Genomic DNA, 20,297 nt, shown 5'->3' with positions numbered 1-20,297 from the left:
ACTCCAATCGGATTTCGCCAAAATTTTAAGTAAAAGAAATGTAGAATCCACGAAGAAGCACCAGTTGAAAAATGCTTTTAATTCAAACAGCCACCCACACATGATCAAAAACAGATGACAGATTGGCTGGAGTAGGCACAAGCAGAGCTGGGAGCGCTCTGGATAAGAAGCAGGCACACGGTTCACATGGACAATGAGCCGATGGTGCTGGAGCACGTAACACTGAGTGAGTGTACAGGGACTCCACTGTTGTCTTTTGTCACCACAGTACGTTATTATCAAACGCTTCAAAGCTGAAGTGAATGCGTCTGGGTGTTTTCCAGGAAATGAATCATTTGCGCCTGACGATAATTTCCTCATCAAAATGAGTAAAACAATGTAAAAAAAAAAGAAAGAAAAGAAATCTAAGCATGAAACCCTACCGTGTTGTTTTAACATCTTTCTATGATAAGCATTTCTGCCACTGTAGTCGTAAATCATTTTGTATACCAGTCAAACCAACGGCATGTTCTCCCAAGATATAGTTACCCATTTCCCAGGAACTGCAGAGGAGAAGCCTCCCACACGTCAACATCAACTCTAAACTAAACCTTGATTCGTGGCCGCAGGACGCTGGCCTCCCCCCTCTCTCCCCCTGCGAGCATCAGCATTCAGCTGCTGACAATGTGTCCGGCCCAGGTCTCGTGCTTGGTCCCCGGGTTGAGGTGGGTTATGGTCACCTCCACTGCCTGCACCTTCTCGTATTTGGGAGGGATGGAGCAAACCTTGTAGCTCATCTCGTCGCCTTCCACCGGCACGTACTCGCCCTCGATGCTGGAGGGAAAAACGAAAAGGAATAGATTCAAAGGTTACAAACCATTGATATTTTGAAATGTAAGGTGACATGACAGCAAATGGACGTAGTCACTGGGTCCGGAAAGTGAAGCCAATGCAGAACTGCCTGAAGCCTGTATTCTCTGGAATCACCAGCAGAGGGCGACTCGCTGGTTGGAGAAAGAATTCAGTTTCTATAGAGGTCAATGAGAAAACGACTCTACTTCTCACTTGATTTATAAGTAACACACCATTTATAACGTCAGTAAACAGGAGTTTATGGTTCAATCTCTAGTTTCAAGTCTTCTCCAATACAGCATGATGTTCACTCTGTAAATTATGGTCTAATAAAGAATAAAATAGACAATAAGGCATGGTCTTCATCGGGGCACTGATGCAACATGATTGACAGCTGGTACCGTCCAATCGGTGCATGGTTGCAGTTGAACGTGCAGTGGATGCGCTCTCAGTGTTACCCATCCCCAATTCTACAAAATACTAAACTAGAAGCTTCAAAACGGCAGCTCACAAACCAGTGGCTGTAGGTTGATACTTGACAACACAGATAGATAAAACAAACAAAGTAAAATTGGTTTTGTTGTGTAGGTGCAAATAATATCTGCATGTTGGTCGACAGTATTGATGGTGGTCATTTTGGCAAAGTGTCCATTTGAGGCACCCAAGGGTCGTGTGATGTAAACCACCTTCAGAGGTTAAACTAAAGTCAAGGCATTTGTCACTGCCGGAGGAGTGAGCACAACAGATGAAGAAGCCTGCTGAGACGCCGTTGTGGAAACATCGGCAGTGAAGTCAAAGGTCTTCATACAGTACTCTCATGCCCATATGTATATGTATATATACACTGGATGAGTTATTGCTCACCGTATCCATTCCTACTCTCCATACTGGCAATATAGAGGTTTCTTCACAATGTGGTTCAAAGATCAGTGAAGGGGGGCGACATCCGCAAAGAGTATAATTAATATTTCTTGAATTCAGCTTAAGTCAAAGTTGAAGAGGCTTCAACAGTGTGTTAAACAAATCACGTGGATATCGCTATTTCCTGCTTCAGTGTCTGACAGTGACAGATGTTTTTTCTTATGAACTACTGTGGTGTAGTCAGAGATCTTTTTACCAAAATATGATCTGAAAACACTAGTGTGGGCGCAGGACGTATTCACGCCTTCCTTTCCTTTAAGATGAAAGTATACGTGAGCATGCGCATACACACACACACACAGATGGATGACAGACGCTGCAGGAGTGGTGTAGGAGGACAACAAAATATCTGATGACCTTCACCACAGTGCCTCGGTTATCAGCACTGCACGACGTCAGCACTGCACGAAAACGCGCACGCACACACACACACACACACACACACACACACACACACACACACACACACACACACACACACACACACACACACACACACACACACACACACACACACACACACACACACACACACACACACACACACACACACACACACACTTCTTTTAGTGAGGAATGATTCATACAGAATCTATTATATTGTATTCAATTATATAGTATAGTGCGTGTGTGTGTGTTTGTCCCTACACACAGTGTTGATGCCCTTCTATTCACAACATTTTCCACACAGCCTGATTAGCCATAGGAACATATGAAAGAGAGTCAAAATACATTTTTGAAAATACTGCCTTCTTCTTATTTTCTGAAGAACCTCATGAAGACAGAAAGTAATGAACACACCACTCTTTAACATGCCAGCCTACCCGCAAACCTACAATCCCCACAGCACACACACACAACTAGCACACATTCACACTTACTCCGAGATGTGGACAAAGATGTCCCTGCCCCCGTCCGACGGTGTGATGAAGCCATGGCCTTTGGAGCGGCAAAAATATTTACACACACCAGTAAACACCGGACCCTCCGCTGCACGAGCCGTCCTGTCCAGAGAGAGAGAGAGAAGTATTAGACGGAGGGAAACAGCAAGCGATTGAAGAGAGCATTCAACAATGTGTCTTGCTTACTGTCTGCATTTTGACAGTAAGCAAGAGATAACTTCATTTGTAAAAGAAGAATCAAGTCGTTCCAATTGTATTAATTACATTTAGTGGGTCAGTGGAAGTATTTTGCAAGAAGTTGCCATTTGACAACTTTCAACAGACACATAGCAAGTTAGAGTAATTTTTCTGGTCCCTGCCAAAGCCAAATCCCAATAATAATAATACTCCTTTTGGCTCTGGTTTGGTCTCCACCAGCTGCCTGCTGTTTGGTTCAGGGCAGGTAGTGGCAAATGGGGATTTATGGAGATTTACTAAAAACAGCTACCTGCTGCTGATTATGAGTTTTGATTAGAACAGAAAAGCAACAGAACAAACTAAAAGAGGATAAAAAGCTAAAGGAAAAGCTCTGTAGACCTGAAAATGATTGTCTGGCAGAGTAATACTGAAGTGTATATATAGTAGAGCGGCTGATATATCGGCCAACTGATTTGAGCCTTAAAATGTGCATTTATGTTTACATTTCATTTAAAATAAATGTTTGTTATAAGTTCTATGTATTTGGTTGTATTTGTATTCTCAATTTATAGTTATTTATGATAAAGTTCATGGTTAAACTAAAATATCGAGCCTCAATTACATTGCTTTGTCAGAGAAAGGTTTGATAATGACATTTTAGGAATCATTGATGGATTAAAAAATATATATATATTGCCCGATGTATCCGTATCAGCAATCATGACTGCCAAGTATCGATATCGGCCCCCAAAAATCCATATCGGCCAGGCTCTGATATTTAGCAATTTTATAAGATTATCTGAAACTTGACCATGGGGCACCAACAGAGATATACTTCCGGTCCCATTATGAAAAAATGCAGGTACGCAGACTTTTGTCTTCTGCAGTTACATGCAATACATGAATGAGTGCAGTTTGAATGCTGTGTAGGAAACGTGAAATTAATTCAATTACAGAATAAACATTTGTTAAATGACGTTAGATGAGAGAAGTCGAAATTGAGATTATAAAAGCATTATCAATGAGTTTCCTTGACAATACTCGTTATCCTGAGGGAGAACTTGCAGTTCGTCTCAGGTACAGGGACGCTAACTGATGAAACCGACTGAGTGGACGGTCCCTACAGTGTAGTAAGCAAGTGCACTGTGCATGTCCTCACGCTGAGCAGGTCCTGTTTCTGCGTGTGGGCAGAGGGCTGGGGACGAGGTAGCTCCTCATGGGGGAGGGCGAGCGGTCTCTGTGTCTGCAGGCCGGAGGCTGCAGGGACTCTGATGGGACATAAAAAAAAAAAACAGCGTGTTGCATCAGGAAAATCCACTCATGACAATATAGTACGTTGGTCGGTTGTGACTAAGAATGTGCTGAATGATATACATTTTTTTTGGTGTTAGATTCTTTTGTATGACATCATATTTCTCATACACCTTTAATGTACAAACAATTTCACAAGCTCAGTGGTAAAATGATTTCCATGTGTACAATCAGTGCAGTGCTGATATAATACAGTGCTGTACGTTTTGTCTCGAGGAGGCAAAAAAAATAAAGTCTTTACTTGGGGACAGTGGAGAGCGTGGGGATCCTGCGGAGGTCAGCGGAGGGGTCATTGGTCTTGACCCCTGGATGGGCGTGGCCTGAGAGGACATCACGGAGGAGGTGGAGTCAAAGTGTGGGAAGGAAGGTGGGGGTGGGGGGGGGGGGTCACTCTGCCGATGTCGTAAAAAAAACACCTGAGGAGGACAGGACAGGACAGAAGAAGAGATATGACAACGTACATTTCATGTTTGTCTGTCCCTTTAAAAGCAGCATCCTTACCTCCGCCCAGAAGGACATCGCCAGAAAAAAAACCTATAAAAAAACTAAAACTAAAAACTAAACGCTGAATCGGTGACCTGCTCCCGTTACCATAGCAACCAAAATTTGTGGACAGGCCGGCACCAATGGAGACAGCAGAGGAGAACAGTCCCCTCATTCACCTCGCCACAGGTCTTACATCATCAGTTATTACATCACCAGCTATGTAAACCAATTAGGGACAGGGCAGAAAAGAAAAAAGAAAACCTCCATGATTGATCTTTTCCATTATGGAATACTGTAAAAATAGAGCAACAGCGGGAAAAGATGAGAAGGGAGGGAGGGAGGGGTGTTAAACAAATCTAATTAAAGGAAACAATGACCGAGGCACCAGGAGATGGTCAGTGAACGTCAGTGGTATTTCTCAGTATGTATAGCTGATGACAGAATAAGGGGGAGCAGATTTTCCATTTTGCTAGTTCCCAAAAAACAACAAAACAAAACAAAACAGGTTTTAAGACATTTACATGGACAAGGCTGTGAGTTTGAGAGAATCAAGTCAAGTCAAGTCAAATGTTAGCCTGGCCTGGTCAGACTAATACTCAAATGGGTATTAGTCTGGGACCTCTGAGTTCACTTTCGATTTCCAAGAGGCGTTACCAAAGGAAGCAGACCAAATTGCATCCGGATGGATAGAGCTACAACCAGCAGGCAAAACGGATCATGTGGCGTCTGTTGAGCGACGCGGAAATGTCAACAGATGGGAGCAGAGAGATGATGATTCCACAATGTCTGTGAACCAGTGTTGTCGTTTCTGTGGGAGAAATGTGAAAATATCAGGTACTTTTAGACAAAATGCTCGTCCATCAGCGGCAGCCGTCTTGTTCACAAAAGTCGCTGTTCTCCGCGTCATGGTACAAACCCCGCCCATTATCAGATAATCGGTTGTGATTGGACCGGCAAGATTTTCGGCCGGAGGGAAAATCCCTTTCCAATGTAGGGGAGCAGACCGTATTCTGGCAGAGCAAAAGAAACGAGCTCCCAGAATTCCTCTGGGTCCCAGGCTAGGGAAGTTGTGTTGCAGGCGTAAAAAAAACCCATTAGAAACTATATATGAAAGAGATAAAAACAATACCATTCAGGACAAATATGAGCTTGAAAGGGCTGCTCAGTAATTTACAAGAGAGGTGTCACTGTTCTTGTTATCCGGCTCACAATCTCTGCTCTCAGCAACCTCACTGCCAGATGCAGCAGGGACTGGTATTTTTACCAAGTAAAAGTTCTGATAAACTCCCACTGATCAGAAAACACTGACAAAATGGAACCGAGCCAATTTAAGGCTATTGCTGATAGATGATCTTTGGAGCTGATGATGATCACCGCTGACCAGGTCTCTCCTCTCTGGTAGCTGTGGGTGAGAGGTTTTTATTTTTATTTTCAAGGGGCATATTTATCCAGGAAGATTTGCTTAGCACCAAGTGGCTTGCTTAGCATCCGTACAGCGACGGTTTGGAAACACAGAGCAGAGAGGGAGCAGAACGTCTGATCCATCCTAACTCAATAGACATGATGTCAATGTAGTCACAGCCTCTCTGAACAGCATGCTTCCCACACACACACACACACACACACACACACACACACACACACACACACACACACACACACACACACACACACACACACACACACACACACACACACACACACACACACACACACACACACACACACACACACACACACACACACACACACACACACACACACACACACACACACTGGAGGTGTGAATCAGCTGAAACACAATCAAGAACACAAAGCTAAAATTGCTGAACAGGTCTGAATGAAGCAGCAGAGACAAATAATGAGCAGTCATGGAGAGAGAGAAGCTGCTCTAGAACAACATCGGGAAAGAAGAGAGGGTCTTGAGGAGGAGCAAAGGGGGAGGGGGGTGAAATGGGAAGGTGGCAGATAAGCATGAGCCTGAGCGAGGCTCGGAAAACACGACAGGGGGAGCACAGATTTAGACTGAAGTCCTTCTTTTACATTCCACCATCTGCACCGTACTCGACATTCCTGCTGACCATTTCCCCACAAGCATAGGGTTAGGGTTAGCGTTGAAATCCACTTGAGATGTACAGAAGCTGTAAACTTGGCTCGAGGTTGGCAATTTATCACATTGAACACTTGACGCCATCATATTTGTGTCCACTGCAATGGGGAGAGGAGGGGAGGCAGGGCTGTATAGAGTTCTGGAAATGTTTTGACACATTCCTTTTTCCCATTTCAATATCCTGAAATCCTGAACACAGAAATATGGTACTGGATGGACGGGCACAAGTTGTAATGATATTAACTTTGTTTCCGAGACATTAAGTTTTGGCTGTTGTTGTGGCATGGCAGAAAGAATACCACAATGACCATGAGGCCTTGAGGTCTGTTACGATGAGGAAGAAGCCCGTCTGACACGTGAGTCTGAATGAGAGAGAATTCAAAATGCTTCATTGTTGCAGGCGTTACCAAAACATGACGCTGCCATGTAGCTACTGACTTCTGTCATTGCAGACACTGAACTTAACAGTGAACCGATTTTAGCGGCATGGTGGTGCAGTGGTTCAGGCCAGGGCCCTTCTGTTTAGAGTTTGCACGTTCTCTCTGTGTCTGTGTGTTTTCTCGGTGGTACACCCACTTCCTCCCAAAGACATGCAGCTTAGATTCATTTCCTCTCAAGCCCCTTCACATCTAACCAATCTACTACACCCACCACTCATCCGCCAAAATCAAACGTTTTGAGGCAATAGCACCAAAGTTGTGGAATGTCTTACCTACACCTTTAAGGTTAAAAAAACAGTTAAAGACATAGTTGTTTAAAAAAGGCATTCAGGTGATTTGTGTGTACCAGGTTCCACTTCATTGGACTCAATTGTCTTTCTGTGTTATTTGTGTTTTTACATTTTGAGTTATGCAACTGTTTTTAACTTTATGGTCTTGTAAAGCCCTTTGTGACTCTATAAATAAACTTTTTCTCACTTAATTGGAGACTCTAAATTGCCTGTAGGTGTGAGAGGTTTGTTCGTCTCTCTGCGTGTCGGCCCTGTGAAAGACTGGCGACGGGTCCAAAGTTTACCCCGCCTCTCGCCCAATGTCAGCTGGGATTGGATCCAGCTCCCCCCTCCCGCTACTCTCAGCCGTGTAGATAATGGATAGATGGGAAATCATTAGCTGTTCCCTGTCATTAGCGGCTCACATGGTAATTCCCTTTCACACACACACACACACACACACACACACACACACACACACACACACACACACACACACACACACACACACACACACACACACACACACACACACACACACACACACACACACACACACACACACACACACACACACACACACACACACACACACACGAAAAATATAGCTGCACTCATTGTTGTCCAATGGAATTGTCCATGATAGTGCTCTCTGGACACCATGCCACCCAAAGACCCTGCTGATACAGCACATACCAGCTCAGTGGGGCACAAGTCAAACACACACACACACACACACACACACACACACACACACACACACACACACACACACACACACACACACACACACACACACACACACACACACACACACACACACACACACACACACAAACACACAAACACACACAAACACACACACACACACACAAAATATAAAATATATAAGTATTTTCAGCCAGCGCACACACACCCGTGGCTTTGCTGAGACAAAGGCTACCTATCTGATATGGACAGTAATGCAGATGCACACATTTCATCAACCTATGCAGACCCCAGTCGCAGGTTTCCAGTTTTGGCCTGGCACCCTCCACAGGACTGGGTGCATTCATCTAGAGCTGCATTCACAGGGAGAGGAATCTCATTTGCAAAGATAACACAGTAATGTAAGACTAACAGCAAATGACGGTTTGGGAAATTCCCTCCTAGTCGAAGGGTTAGATGAGAAGACGGATGCCGAAATTACCTGCAGACTGATAACCCACAGACGGAGGAGAATCAGTGTTTCTCCATTTTATATATTTTTTTGTTTGGTAAAGTCTTTAAACTCAGTTCCGTGTGTATTGGGACAAAGCAGAGACAAACAAAGACGTGGAGAGGAGACAAAATGATGCAGACAAAGTAGTTGGAGACCCATTTTCAATTAACCACACAGAAAACTTTTATGGCAAAATCTGCCTTTCAGCCAATCAGGAGAAGAAGATGAAATAGAAGAAAGAAAAGAAACGCATGCGTGCAAACATCAGGTCATAACAGTGGAGACTGAAAACAAACCTTCTGGATTTCAAATCCAAAGTGACAAAGCACAGAAAAGGACAGATACGAGAGCTACAGTGGATCGACCCTGTGAGGCACTGAAACTTTTAATACCGTCACCCCAATCTCTCGATATTCTCTCCAGCCACTTTCATCCTCCATCCACCCTTGGTCTCTCACACATACACGCAAGGGAGAACAGATGGAAGAGGAGATGTCAGCGAGACAAAGACAGCTGAATATGACATAATATAGAATTATCAGAGGGCGGAGGGAAGAGAGCCTGCTGGTAGTTACATGTTGGAGGAGCCGTGCACTGCAGTGGAGAGCCGTGAAACCGGGAGGCGGCAAATTCTCCAGGTAATGGAAGACAAAACATTCTCAAGAGGGGCTGTATGTGAGAACGTGTCCTGAACCGTTCCCACCCGCCCCCTGGAAAAAAATTCCGGAGTCCGAGTGAGCCCATGAGAGAATATACAAATCTCTGGAAAATACACAGCAACCATTTTTTCCATAATCAATTTACCCGATTTATCTAGAATTTGAATAATCATTTGATCTTTAAAATGTCAAATCCATCCCAACAAGTTAACTGACACGAACCTCCGCTGCATCCTCACATCTGTCATACACAATAGAGAGGACGTCAAGCCTCTGTAGCTGAGGGGCGCTCAGTCATCGTGGCTGCTCCGTTTAAAAGTGGTGGAAAAAAAGCTGAAGTGGATGGGGGATGTTACCAGCTCCCGGCAGGTTATTGAGGGCCTGTATGCACCGACACAAAGAAGGAGAGAAGCTGCTTTCGACGCATTATGCAGCCACTGAAGGCAGAAAGCATTAACCCTACACACAGACAGCCTATTACACAAAGCCCTGAGTGTGCTTACGAGTCTGCGCAGGTGGGTGTATGGGCCCGTGTGCGTGTGTCTGCTAGGCCCGAATATGATATGCGTGTGAATGTGACAGCAAGAGATGGTCCTGATCCTGCAATCTGATGACTCACACCCCCGATGTGCGTCAATGCAGCATTTTACATATTTCAATCATGCTCGCATTCACGACGGCCTGGCTGCACACCGCCATTCACACGGACGGCAAACTCTCCAGGGCTCGTTCGTACGCTTCGGGTGACAAACTCAGTCTGTGGCTTTTACTTTCAAGGTTGTCGCAGGTTTTTTGGGGGGGCTCAGTTAACATCACCTGTTTGTCTTGTATCGGACTTAAATTTTATTAAAATTAAAATATTTGCTCGGCCTGCGATTGTGTCGTCCACTGCGCGGCCAAATGGGACAATGTCTGTTTATTTGTGTGTTTACTTAACCGATTTGCATCAAACTTGGTAGAGAGATAGGGCATGGGCTAGAGAAGAGTTAATGTTTGTTAAAGGGATGGTTTTTAAACCTTAAAATTGTGCGATTGTCACTTTTTTCAAATTATGTTTGGATCTTGATGTAAACATGGAATCCAACACATTTACGCTGTTGACATCAGTGAGTTTGTCCAGTTCGGTGCAGAAATAATATATAATATAAAAGCTGGACTAAAGTGTGTCGGATAATTTAGCCTTGGCAGAGGTACAGTATGTGCCATTTAGTTTGGGGTTGTGTTTTTACATTTTCAAGCAGTTTTTTATTTGAAAACAGAACATCAAAGTTTAAAATTTCCTATCTCTCAGGCATTACTGCTTGATGGACGAGCTGCGCAATGAAGACACTGTTTAATAATTGTGTCAGTGTGGCCCATTTATCCTCCAAAACTGATCTGCAACTTTTCTGCCCAAATACGGACGGAGGTTTTTCGGGGTTCAACACCACGAACGACCACAAAATTCAAATTGGCAAGACCCATGAGTGTGTTGACAATCACAAAGGCTGTAAACCACACAGTCAGATTATCTACCGCTTAAAAAATAAAACCAAAAATGTGTTCTTTTGCTTTTCTCTTCTATTTCTCATTCAGAATTTGAAATTTGAATATCTGACTCAGCCTATGTTACATCACATCCTCAGTCCATCCGTTCTTACCCTTCAAAGTTTCACCTTCGGATTTCATTTCAGCAGAGTACAAAAAAACATTAGCAGCGTAGCAATGGCATCACTTTGACATACAATCATTATGTGATTCACACTTAGTCATAGACATACAATCATGAACTGGACTGGCTTAACGATTATTTTCATTATCGGTTAATCTGTTGAGTATTTTGTTGATTAATCGATTAGGTGTTTGGTCCATTAAAGTGGTGAAAAATGTCGATCGTGTTTACCAAACCCCCTAGATGATGTTTTGTTTTGTCCACTAACCAAAGATATTTAGTTTACTGTCATAGAGGAGCAAAGAAACCAGAAAACTTTCACATTTAAGAAGCTCAAATCAGAGAATTTTTACTTTTTTTTTTCATAAAAACTACTTGAACCTATGAATCAATTATCAAAATAGTAGGCTATTAATTTAGTAGTCCAATACTAATCGATTATGGGTTAATGGTTGCAGCTCTAGACTTGTTACAATGTCCTCTATACTTGTAGATTAAGTGTCAGCGATGTACAGATCCCAACTCCTTTTTACACTGATGACTGTGGTTTTTGACTCCTGATGAATATATTTTTTCTCTTCTATCGCTGCTTGTTCTGTCATCAAAATATGCTGTTATTGAAAAAAAGACATGAGATTCTGAACCACATATTCTGGAGCTTTAAGTGTCTGGTCCATCTGTACAAAGTCTATGGATGAGGATGATTCATTTGACCAAAAAAAAAAAAATCAAAGGAGGTATGTCATCTGAAATGATGATTTATTCATACGGGCGCTTCTAGAAAAGAATAGGTAAGGAGTCGAAGAATGACCTTTGATCAAAATGATGTTGCCTCGTCCTTTTGTTCTTGACCTTTGAGTTGATGGAAATTAAAAACCTCTCAGCCGACTTGAAACAAAGCGAAATAATCAATGTTGGTACAAGCTAAATAAAAAAAGGGAAAGCACACTTCAACGCAGCTCTGGGCTTTGACCATTTTTTGTCTTCAAGATGAAATTCATTAACATATCCTTCTTTTGTTTTTCTTGGTATTGTGAAGCACCGATGCGTCTGTGTAGTAGGTAACAAAAGTCCATGAATTATTTTATATTCACCCTAATAGCATTTTACTCCTAATCCAACAAAAATAAAGTGAAATGTCACAGGTATGATACTAGACGCTCCCAATATCTTTACTGTAGATTTACAACAGCAACATGATGCATCGTTCTACATTAGCACTGGCTGCTGTAGTTAAAGGTAGAGGAGGAGTTTGTTAATGTGTTACCGCAGCCCCGCGTAAAAACAAGTATTTACAAGGAAACTTCACGGGGGCACCTTTAAAGGTTCCCCCCTCTCTCTCCTCCCACTCTTTCCTCTGGTCTCGTCCACCCAGTCCTTGGGGCGCCTCAACCACGGCCGATGATCAGCCCTTCCTAAAACAGCAGGAAAAAGGAAGCGGCCCGCTCTCATCCTGTGCAATCACTGCAGAGGGGAAAGACTTGAGCTGCTGTGGGTGTGATTTGATTGTTTCAGGGCTCTCTTACAGCCTCCATGTGCAGATAAATTTATTTTTAAATCTATGCTAGTGTTATGGCTCTATGGATAGCAATTTTGTTGTATCCATCAGTCGATGAGTCAGCCCACTCCTTTGTTTAAGGATGAAATATCTCAACAACTGTTGCATGGATTGACATCAAATGTTGTACAGACATTCATAGTGCACAGACGATGAGTCCTAATGACTTTTCTGATCCTCTGACATTTCATCTAGGACCCCAGGGTCATCATGTTCACTATTTCAGTCAAATAGCTTCATGTGTTGCCAAAAGGAAAAAACAACAACAACTAGGCCTGTCACGATAGCTACCTTTTGTTGCACGATATATTGTCCCTGAAATTATTGCGATAAACGATATTATCGTCATTTTAAGCCCATGTTTTGATACTGAATTTATGTGAGCTTGGTTGTTGCGTGTGCAAGTCCTACACTATTTGTGTTGCTGCTGAGACAAATGCTATCCAGGAGGAGTGAGACTTGCTGGACTGTTGTTGACTGCTGTTATGTCAACAAACACGCATGTAGACACAATGGCGATTATTGAGGTCAATACAAATAAATAAACAAAAGAATACCCCAACCAATTTTGAGACATCCTTATCATCCTCATGCCCACAGCTTCCCATCAAGCACTGGACCCAGCTGGCTGCTTAAAAAAAAGACAATGTCTCCTTATAATCCGAATTCTAATGCTCCTAACTGGACCTGGAATGGGCAGATTTGCACAATTCCCAGGAACGTCTTCAGATTGTGTGTCTAGAAGAGTTGCAACACAGACCTATACAACTTGCATCACTATTCCTTATATGGACTCTTTTCAGGGTAGAGGGTCCCTTTATATCCCCACAGTGTTGGGAAAGTCTAACACAGAAGACAAAAAATGTTGTGAGTACAGAGGGCAAGTGAACTTAAGTCCTCGCAGTCTCAGATTTCAAAAACATCTGCCCTTATATTCCCCCATCCCTATTTATGTATTATTATAATTATCCATTTATTTTCAAGAAATGAATACGTAAAAACATATAAGTGCATATGAACAAAGGGGCAGACACGAGAGCAAGATTCGGAGAGTTGGGGAGAGTTATTCTTGCCACGACAAAGTGAGGAGGATGACAGATAGTGAAAGAGGAAAAGCAGATCGGGGGTTAGACTGACAAGCAGAGAGAGGCCGACCGCTGAAGAAAAACAGAGGCCAAAGTCAGAGACAAAAAAAAAAAATCCCCCAGGAGGGTTTAGGAAAACAGCCCTGCATGGAATCAAACATTCAACGGGTGTTCAGGAGACTGTTTGGATTTCAGCCAAACGTTATAATTTGTCACTTTCCCTGAGTGAAGACTTCCTGCCACTGACTGTATCCTCGTCAACACATCAAATAAAAAAATAAAATGTATTCCAACTCAGGTCATGGGGCTGAGATAATTTCTTGATGTAGATAGACAAGACTTTTTGTGTGATTTTATCCAATGGACTACACAAAAAAGAGCCAAGGACATTACTATTGAACTCTAAATCGAGTGTAGTTGTAGTGTAGGGGTCCCCATGCTATGGTTTCTTTTGTGCATGCTGTGTGTAACTGCTGCGTGCAGAAGAGCAGGACAGCAAACAAATACAGCAATACCCACGCAAACCACTTCACAACAACGACACCTGATCTTGTGTGTGTCCGCTCCTGACTCGCGCAGTAACCATCACTCGGATCGATGCATCTTTGCTACGCGTAGATACGTTTACACAGTTCCTCGTCCCCACGGTGTAATACGACACCTTCTAAAAGGTACAAGACCTGAGGGCTTCTCCAAAATGAGATGACACACTTGATAAATGCATCAGGAGCTGCGCCCTGCAGGTCACTGTCTCATAACTCCTCGCTCAGCCTAATGTTGATATGCGAAATGTCAGTTATGAAATACTGAAATGTTATAATGAGATTGATATAAAGTGCATGTTTTTGACTTGGCTTCATCCCAATGATACAAAGGTATTTAAAGATCCCAAACTATTTGATCTTCAACACTGCTCACAATAACCTACAGTATGAAGCCAGAGAAATTATGGGGATTCATAATGCAGTTTTAACTGTGGGACAAAATCTGAAATGTCATAAACCTAGCTACTACTACTGTAGCAGGTAGACGAGCCAGGGTTGGTTGATTTCAACTACAACAATGTTGACGTTTTTTTTGCTAACATATAATTCAACTTCATTTGGCAAAGGTAGATTTCTTTGTCTGGACAATTATGATATTTTCCATATAGGATCATGGCATGAAGACCAGCTTTGTAGCTGTCATTAATACAATCTCCTTCTCATCAGCTATCAAACCCACAGATCGACTTGTCAAACTGGCTTTCCTGGATCCTGGATCATATTTGATGTCTCAACACACCCCTACAGATACAACCGTGGTCATTTGACACAGGGCTCTGTAAAACAAAACATCTGGAATCGCTGGATTCCAGACTGTATGCCAACTCAGTTCACAGGGGTTTGATCATTGTGATAATTTCCTAAATGTAATGTGGATGAAAAATCGGGTTTAAGTGTGAGGGATTGAGGGTAAGAGAACCCAGTGAGATTACAAAACTTGACCACTGTGCATGTCACTGTCCAAAATAATGATATGCAAAGATCTTTAATGCCTATATTTATCTTACTTACTTACATAAGCTTTTCAGACATAAACTCTGGAAAACGTCCGGAGAAATGGATCCGGACATTCTGCAGAGTTCGCCGTTCACATATGACGAGCGCGGCAGGAGATTGTCTGAGTCCGGTGCACAACAGCAGGAACATTTCCGGAACATCTGCGTAGAGCATGCAGGAGTCAGGACATGACGATAACGCGCTCGCTGTGAAACCTCTACAGATTTGCCTGCTGTTTTTCTCACATGGGCTCACTCGGACATCCTCTTTCACTCACTTTACTAGGGGGCTGGTAGGAAAATGTCCGGAGCAAATCTGCAGACATTTGCGTTCTCATATACAGCCCCTCCAGAGAAGTTCAGGACAATGAAGTTCAGTGAGGTTCTCTCACTGCATGATCAGTCCACATGTCAGGGCAAAAAGCAATTTTTATGTGCATCTATGTAAAGGTAAGTTGATGATGTTATACATCTGAACATGGTGGGACTCCTGCTGCACAAAAACATATAGAACTAGGTTTCAAACATATTCATAAGAAGAGGAAGTTAATCTTGGCCACTAAAGGCCATGAATGCACAGTAGCTGCTGAAGGCGTTTGTCATAGTGAAGGAAGCATCTACTTACTAGGAAACATTGAGGACTATCACATTACAATAACGGTTTAGCAGAGTGTGACGCTCTGTGGTGATGGCCCTTCACCACACGTTTACCAGGTAATAACCTTGACTGGTGTGGAGATGATCACATACACAGTTTACAGAGGTGAATGAATGCAGAGAGGCTGCGACACCATAACTCATTCTCTTATATCACGTTTTATCTTCAATCTACATCTTCTATACATATTTTACATTTAGCCTCTTTTACTATGGACCGTTATCACTTTTGGCGCGAACGCACAAGCTTTGCCATCAAACTATATGTGCTTTTGTGATTCGCTGCTTTTGGAGCTGAAAACGTTGGGCCAACAATCATTATGGGATGTTGAAGTTTTCCACCAAAAATGCAAAAATATTTACTCTTTCCAGTTTCTCCAGTGTGAAGATTCGATATTTTCCTGTAGGTCAGTGTAATGTCAAGTAATGTGGAGATTGTACATTGGACATACTTCACAATTTTCTAATATGTACTGCATCAAATGATTTATAGATTCATCGAAAAACAGTAGGCAGCTCAATCGAGAATAAAAATATTAATGGAAGAATAGTTTTGGAAGACGCACTCTTTTGGTTTCTTGCTGAGAGTTAGATGAAAAAATATTGCCACTATTTTACTCAACACCATCAATAATGTGGCTGCAAATCACCACACTCACTAATCTTTCATTCTGCCTCTTCAGAGGTTTATGCTCAAACTTGTGTTTTTCTTTTTTAATTGTTTTTTCAGCAGGTCTCTGTCTTCTGTTGCCCTATCCCAAATCCTCCCTTAAGCCCGACCACTTGTCTCTGCTTGTTGTCCCTTTAGCGCTGCGGTGTAGAGCATCGGAGCATCTCATCACTTTCTGTGAAGTTCAAATTCTTTAAATCTTACTTATATCTTACTTGTAATGAACCATAAGAGCTTGTGTGGGCGGAGATCATTCCAGTTTTAAAATGAAAACGTAGTAGTAGGAATGTACAGCCTTACCACAGCTGCGAGCCAACGGTGAGCCTGTTTGTCAGTAAGTAAATGTTACGAGTCCTCAAGAACCAAGACAGGTCCCCTACTCTCCCTGGTCCACCATCAACAACTGCTGTCAAACATTACTATGACACTGGTCTGTTGCACTTCTGTGAGATTTCCCTGTCTATAACACTACTCCCAGATACACTGGTCCACCTGACAATTACACCACCATGGTGTTTCACATTTATTACCCCCCTACCCGCAGCTCTGCTTACCTGTATGTAAAAGTCATTGCATGCCACTGCTATAAAGTATTGCACAACACAAGACCACAAAAACACACACACACACACACACACACACACACACACACACACACACACACACACACACACACACACACACACACACACACACACACACACACACACACACACACACACACACACACACACACACACACACACACACACACACACAGTCATTTCTTTTAAGTAGTGTGTGTGTGTGTGTGTGTGTGTGTGTGTGTGTCTGGTTGTTTCCTCCTCCTCCTCTGCTTCCTTTCTCAAAGTTTCATCTTCAAATTGAAAGGAAGAATGACAGAAGCATTGTCCTACAAGTTCAAATTCCCTCCTTCCACCTCTTCTTCTTCTCTGAGGTTCTATAGCAGTCTCAGGTTTTATTGACTTCAATTGTCTAATTAGTCCTCTGGTTAAAATGCCTTTGAAGAAACTTCCAGGGAGGAGAGACAAGGAGAACATGTGTGACAGAAACAGTCACACATAGTTTCAGTTTTTGTATGTTTTGAGTTTTGTTCTTAATAAAAGAGTTACCAGTGAGGACGTTTGCCACAGAAATACATTTGGAATATAAAATAGATGTTATTTGAAATCAAAGTCCTCTGAAATAAATAAAAGAAGTCCTTTGATGTGTTATTTAATATTGACTTGAATGCTGCATTGAATTCTGACTTAGTATCTGAATATCTCCACTGCTTTCATGGGTTTCTTCCATGTAGGATTTTTTTTAAAATTATGGTGCAACTGACCCCTGCTCCTCGCGTCAGCAGGACTACGACCAAATACCATGTTTATGGGTTATCGTTTGAAATGTTCTGTTGCCAAACTCCACTTAAGCTGAGGCAGAAATGTCTGAACATAATGCCATGTTAGTAAATCATGTGAATGAGAGGAAAAACACTAGGCTTATTCATTTGTGAAAACACTCAGGTCTGTTGGAAAACAATCTGAGCAAGGTATAAGATGGTATACCTTAGTGGGTAACACCAATGACTTTGGTACAGAAGGTCGGGATTCGATTCCCTTAGGCAAGGCCCTAAATGCTACCTGCCGTCAGCTAAATGAATTTAATGTAATTAATCCACTGGTTGTATAAGAGGCCTTTTCACTTGGAATGACAGAAGTCTTGTTGGCCCCTGAACACCTCCGAACAAGCAGAAAACACACCCTGGGGCTGTTCGACAATGGAGTGAGTCTGTCAAAACACAAGTGTGATCAAGTTCTGGAGCAGTTAACCTGTCTCTTCCCGCTGCGGGTAAAGATTTCCGGAGGCACCTCAACCTTTCAGCGCCAGTCCCACGCCGACTGAATCCGTAGCCACGACGGACGCGGGCCCTCGTTAGAAAGGTCCACGAAAAAACCCACAAACACACACACACGGACACACGGACACCTGAACAACTCACAGCCTCCCTCAGATGGATGAGGGTTATTGTTTCAACCAACAACAGGCCTGGGGCCAGGGCTTCGAAACAAGACACTTCCATCCACCCCTGCTTCTTTGTGTGGTGAATGTAGGCCCCTATAGCACACAAGACCACAAATACACACACACACACACACTATAATAATAATAATAATAATAATGAGCCGCAAATAGAAACTGGCAACATCCCACAGCTCTTAGGCGTCCACAGAAGTTCATTCTCCAGCACTTCATTAACTCTGAATGAGAAATTTTTGTTGAGAGAGACAAAACCTTTTCAAGTCTCTGAATAAAAGCTTCTGTTCTCTCTCTCTCTCTCTCTCTCACACACAAACACACACACACACCCCTGTGAAGAGGTAATTGGATGACACAGCGCGCGCGCACACACGCACGCGCACAGTCCCTCTGCAGTTGGCTGGTGTCCCCTCGCGCCAGGAAAACACAGTCCGTCATGGACAGTGAGACAGAGTGCAAAAAAACCCAACGGACTTGAAGGCCACTGATAAGTTCGAGAGATAAACCTGTTGACAACGCCGACAGCAACCCCACTTTTAAGACGACACACATTTGTGAAACGAAAAATATGAACCGAGTTTGTATCTCGTCATGTGATAAATATGCTAAAACGTTGACAGCTACGGCTTATGATAAAACTCGAACTGCAGAGGGGGGGTTCGGCCGTGGGGCGTTCACGGAGTAAACACTGTCCGTTTTTCCAGCCATGGTTTCCCAGGTGTTTACGAACGCGCATCACTCACCTTGTTTCCTTGTGCCCTCGCGGCCGAAGAGAGTTTTCTCGACTCGGAAGAAAACGAGTCCAGGGGAAAAAACAAGGGCGCAACTTTCAAAGTTGAGTTTTAGTTGAGTCCGTGCACTTTGTTCTACCGCTTCTTCGGGACGTGGCCGTGACAGTGACTCCCAATGCCAGGCAGTGTAAATACTGTCGCTCTCTCTCTTTCTCTCGTTCTCTCTCTCGACGCTTCTGAATGGGAGTGACTGGTTCCACAGTGACGTCATCTAGGAGCGCGTTACCGTAACGGACGTCACAGTGCGACCTCAAAACCTCCGAGAAGTGTACGGTAAAAAAACAAAACAAAACACAATAATCACACATCCCACAAGCTTACAAAATATTACCTTGCAGATGAGGGAAAAAAATTATCTTGGCAACTGGATTAAGAGGGGAGAAAAAGAAAGAAAATATGAAATGCTGGCAAAATATATATATATATATATATGTATTCCATATTTACCAAATATCAAATTATTACATTTTGAATGACTTTTTACATTGCACTCACCTGCTGCTACACATTAAGCACAAGAATAATTTTGTCTCCTTGCAGACTATCAAACAAAAAGCATATATTAGTATGTATAGTGTTGACAAGACTCTATATATATATATATATATATATATATATATATATATATATATATATATATATATATATATATATATATATATATGAGGCTTGAATGGCTCTAATAGAAAAACAACAACAAAAAAACAGAAGTAGTTCAGTGGAAAATGACAAGGTTCGCATGGAGCACCTCCTCATATTCAGCAGAGGGAGACATAACTGTGCTATTTATATGGATTGAAAGGGATGTGAACTGATAAATGCATTATGCTGTTTTTTTCTGGATTGACAGCGAATTGCCTTTCTGCGGTTATATTGTGAACTCTGAATCAAACGAATTACTGTGTGGAATGTGGTGCTCAAGAGACACTATGCCCAGCTCCAGTAATTCAGCTGTGTAATGTGAAATAACTAGAATTCCATTTTTAATCTAGATCTCTACCCATGCCACGACTACT

General features: G+C 42.6%; 1 protein-coding gene across 1 annotated transcript; it reads right to left on the bottom strand.

The window, feature by feature from the left end:
- Positions 1-59: 59 nt before the first annotated feature.
- Positions 60-19,470, bottom strand: carhsp1 (calcium regulated heat stable protein 1). The gene is made up of 5 exons (XM_035616053.2): positions 19,234-19,470; positions 4,384-4,558; positions 3,991-4,099; positions 2,634-2,756; positions 60-813 (listed from the first exon to the last, which is right to left on the bottom strand). Exons 2-5 carry the CDS (start codon positions 4,472-4,474, stop codon positions 651-653), a joined length of 486 nt encoding a protein of 161 aa, XP_035471946.1. The 5' UTR covers positions 4,475-4,558; positions 19,234-19,470; the 3' UTR covers positions 60-650.
- Between the last annotated feature and the right edge of the window lie 827 nt (positions 19,471-20,297).

The sequence above is a fragment of the Scophthalmus maximus genome, chromosome 17 (assembly GCF_022379125.1).
Source record: "Scophthalmus maximus strain ysfricsl-2021 chromosome 17, ASM2237912v1, whole genome shotgun sequence".
In the NCBI taxonomy this organism is placed as follows: domain Eukaryota; kingdom Metazoa; phylum Chordata; class Actinopteri; order Pleuronectiformes; family Scophthalmidae; genus Scophthalmus; species Scophthalmus maximus.
This window is presented reverse-complemented; position numbering and strand designations above follow the sequence as displayed.

Excerpts from the sequence above, each read along its gene's own strand:
- carhsp1 (XM_035616053.2), bottom strand. The coding sequence starts at position 4,474 with ATGTCCTCTCAGGCCACGCCCATCCAGGGGTCAAGACCAATGACCCCT. Across the intron at positions 4,100-4,383 it reads ACGCTCTCCACTGTCCCCAA|AGTCCCTGCAGCCTCCGGCC; the intron begins GTAAAGACTTTA and ends ATGTCCCATCAG. Across the intron at positions 814-2,633 it reads ATCTTTGTCCACATCTCGGA|CATCGAGGGCGAGTACGTGC; the intron begins GTAAGTGTGAAT and ends TTTTCCCTCCAG.